The sequence below is a fragment of the Amblyomma americanum genome, chromosome 4, assembly GCF_052857255.1.
Source record: "Amblyomma americanum isolate KBUSLIRL-KWMA chromosome 4, ASM5285725v1, whole genome shotgun sequence".
Taxonomy (NCBI): domain Eukaryota; kingdom Metazoa; phylum Arthropoda; class Arachnida; order Ixodida; family Ixodidae; genus Amblyomma; species Amblyomma americanum.
The window spans coordinates 139,861,043-139,864,502 of record NC_135500.1 but is presented as its reverse complement, the minus strand read 5'-3'; the positions used below and the strand labels follow the sequence as shown (position 1 = coordinate 139,864,502).

Genomic DNA, 3,460 nt, shown 5'->3' with positions numbered 1-3,460 from the left:
TACTCTTGCCAGAATTTAAGAACGTGCAGATGAGGACAACCTGTGCGATGGTTTCAACTGTGTTGAGAGTCTGGATTCCATGTTGATTTGCGGCCATCTCCGATGCAAAGCAAGAATGCTGCCGGAGTGCGGGTTTCGCTGCCCCGGGGCTGAATCTCATACCCTATTGATGAGCACTGTGTGTGAAGGGTACTCATTCACATAGCATGTAAGGATGCGGAATGGGCTTTTGACTCGGATGATACGAACGAATAAATTTTAACCTGTAACGCGATGCTTGTCTGCGAAGTTTCTTCCACGTGCCGGAAAATAAAAGAACGTATAAAGAATCATAACTACACCGATAATTTTTCTTGCCATAGCTAAATTCGTTGTGCTTAACTGGTTTATTGGGCAGCTATTTCTGCACAGTGCTGCCAGTTCTGTGGAGGCCGAGAATAGGACAATTTCATTGGAGCAAGAACCTATCTTATTTCGGTGATGGGATACTTTGTGAATGTACGGTATAACAACCGTTTTTTTGTGCTTTCTTCTGGGTTTGGCTTTTCTTGCTACTTCTGCATAAATATGCTTGAAGTTTGCGCCTGTGTGTGTCCCCTTTCGTCTCCTGTCTTAATTGTATTCAAACATTCCCAAAATAATGGCCCGCGTTGGCAGTTGATAACAACTTAGCGGGATTAGATATTTTTGGTAAGCAACGCACCATACTAGTCCAATTCACTCTTGCAACTAACGATACACAAGTCTCTTAAAAACATCGTTTCCCGGCATAAAAGTGTGCCTCAGAGAAATTTCAGATGTGATGAAATCCAGCCACAACTCAAATAGCCAGCATGCTTGCCTTAAATACACATACAGATTTTTATACGTGACCCTGAGTTCGTCTAGGGAAAGTCAACACTGGGAGGCACAAATATCAGTTGCTTTTCCGTGTACCGAACCTCTTGAGTGGATTCTCTTTTTCGCATGTTTGACTCTTCCGTATATAAATAGAAGCGCATCGAGTTCTTTCAGTAATAGTTACGAGAGTGGGCGTGTTTTCGCGTTCAAATCCGTATCTAAACAAGTAGCTATAACCTTATTGCAGTTGCCTTGTTGAAAGGCCCCGACAAACGTCCGGCTGTCTGTCGCTTGCCTCCGAGAAACAGAGTGCATCGCTGAACAAGAATGACAGGCAAAACTTTCCTGCGAGAGCCTGAAAACAGGGCTTCTTAGTTTTTTTTTTTTATTTTCAAAAGTACAATGTAAACCTGATATCAGCAGCGGGCTGAATGTAGCTATCCACAGAAGTTTTTAAGCTAGAATGGGTCCGTGTCATTCGCTAGCCGCGCCATGCAGGTGCCGAAACTGCTGTACTGGTAGAGCACACAGTGGCACTCGGGGACACACGGCGTTGGCCCGAAGCCGCCACAGAGCTCACCACACCTGGCCAAGCCGAAGTCATTTTGAGTCCAACTGAACGGCAGCACCATGAGAGTGAGCAGCAAGGCGCGAATCCCCGTCGAGCATGCTGAGGTCTGAAACATGGCTGCTGGACCGAAGCTCCAGGAGTATGCACGATCCCTGCTGAAATACAGAAAGCAACACAGTCATCAAGCGTTCTTTAAGATGCATATATATATATATATATATATATATTGAGCGACATGCTGAGAAGAGAGCGAAGGCAGTTTCTAAAGATTCCAGGAAGGTTTTAAGCTTGGCGTGCCAAAGTGAGAAATATGTGACATAAAGATTTAGTACTGCCCACAAATAGACGCATCACCCTCCCCCCCCCCCCCCCCCCGCCCCGCCCCCCGCAAATAAAGGGCGGTAATATTAGTCACGAGGAACGGTGAGCAGAATGGTCTGGCTTGTTTCTTGGCATATCTTTTCAAGCGTTTACATTTTCACTTTTGCTTCATTTAAAGGTCAAATGTTTCGCTGAAAACGATAGCAAAGTCTGTGTGCGGGTCGCGACTGGATAGCCATTGGTTGGTTTGGTTTATGAGGGTTTAACGTCACAAAGCGACTCAGGCTATGAGAGACGCCGTAGTGAAGGGCTCCAGAAATTTCGACCACCTGGGGTTCTTTAACGTGCACTGACATCGCGCAGTACACGGGCCTCTAGAATTTCGCCTCCATCGAAATTCGACCGCCGCAGCCGGGATCGAACCCGCGTCTTTCGGGCCAGCAGCCGAGCGCCATAACCACTCAGCCACCGCGGCGGCCCTGGATAGCCATTGTATAAAGGGAAACACCAAACTGTACAGTGAATTTGTTAGGCGCTGTGAGGATGCATTTGTGCACAGCGCAGCAGTGCGAGGCAGTTAAGTGCGTTGCTCTGGAACGTGAGACTCCTTGCACCAGCACACTAACATACACAGCTGTGCTCGTAAAGAAATACTGCGGATTTGGAATCCAAGGAACAGCGCGATTATAAGAATATTTTCTCACTACTCACCACTGCAGATCAAAATTTTTTCGCCTCGGAGTTCCAAAGTCGCTGAGCACTCGTGAAGCTTGCGACTGACCCATGCACTTCCTTTTTTTCCTCTTCTAGACATACATACTGACGCACATATATGTACAAAATATTGGCCAGGTTTTTTTTTCTTGTGCTAAAAATCATACATCTGCTTTTTTTCCATAAAATAGTGTGAATTTATTGTAATCCTAAAGAAAGTATTCCATGCAAGTCTCTACTTATCCTCAATCAACGCCTCTACTGCCAAAATATTTTCATCGCCGTCTCTCCTGCCTTGTGGCATTCTATGTTTCAAGGATCATATTTCTTGGCCACTGAGATGTGTAGAGAGATATCACCTAGACTCGCTCTTCATATTCACGTTCCCGACTGCCTAGCGGATGTTACGAGCGATGTTTCGGCAGAACAATTCAAGGGTTACACGCATTAAGCACCTAAGCTTTCTTTGTTTTTTTTTTTCACCAGCACCTACGCCTTCTCTTCATTGTCGTTTCTGAGGGGGCTGCAATATGAACAGCAAGTGGTAGCCAAAAAGATAATGTCCCAGTTATCGTAATAGACAAGTCCGCTGTATCTCCTGATGGTTCACGATTGCGCATTTATGTAACAGCGCATACCCAGTAAAATAGCAATGCACCATACCTGTCCAGAAATTTTGTACGCTACTAAGCCGTATTCCTGATGTCGGTCACTGCATGTGCGCCTGATGAGCAACTCGAAGCCACTTGTGATGTTAGGTTAGCATTTAATTGTACTGGAGCGAGAACTATGCCGGGCACTTCCTTGCAGTATAAACAGCGTCACCGTCACTGATGGAATTGCTTTAGGATGTCGCAGAATTTTGCGCACGACATTAATAGGTGTCGGTCACCATTCGTAATATGCTTATTTGAAGTAAATAATTTATGAAAGCATTTATTTTCTCATGTTAATCAATTTCTGGCTTCAGTTGCCCGATGGTATCTCCGGCGTAAGTTTTTATTTGTGTGATGT

At 45.2% G+C, this 3,460-nt stretch overlaps 1 protein-coding gene across 1 annotated transcript; it reads right to left on the bottom strand.

Annotated features, from left to right (window-relative positions):
* Positions 1-1,258: 1,258 nt before the first annotated feature.
* On the bottom strand, positions 1,259-2,526 carry LOC144130385 (uncharacterized). Its single transcript, XM_077664307.1, has 2 exons — positions 2,444-2,526; positions 1,259-1,566 (listed from the first exon to the last, which is right to left on the bottom strand). The coding sequence occupies exons 1-2, from the start codon at positions 2,515-2,517 to the stop codon at positions 1,299-1,301; spliced, it is 342 nt and encodes a 113-aa protein (XP_077520433.1). The 5' UTR covers positions 2,518-2,526; the 3' UTR covers positions 1,259-1,298.
* Positions 2,527-3,460: the final 934 nt, after the last annotated feature.

Excerpts from the sequence above, each read along its gene's own strand:
- LOC144130385 (XM_077664307.1), bottom strand. The coding sequence starts at position 2,517 with ATGGGTCAGTCGCAAGCTTCACGAGTGCTCAGCGACTTTGGAACTCCG. Across the intron at positions 1,567-2,443 it reads AAAAATTTTGATCTGCAGTG|CAGGGATCGTGCATACTCCT; the intron begins GTGAGTAGTGAG and ends TCTGTATTTCAG.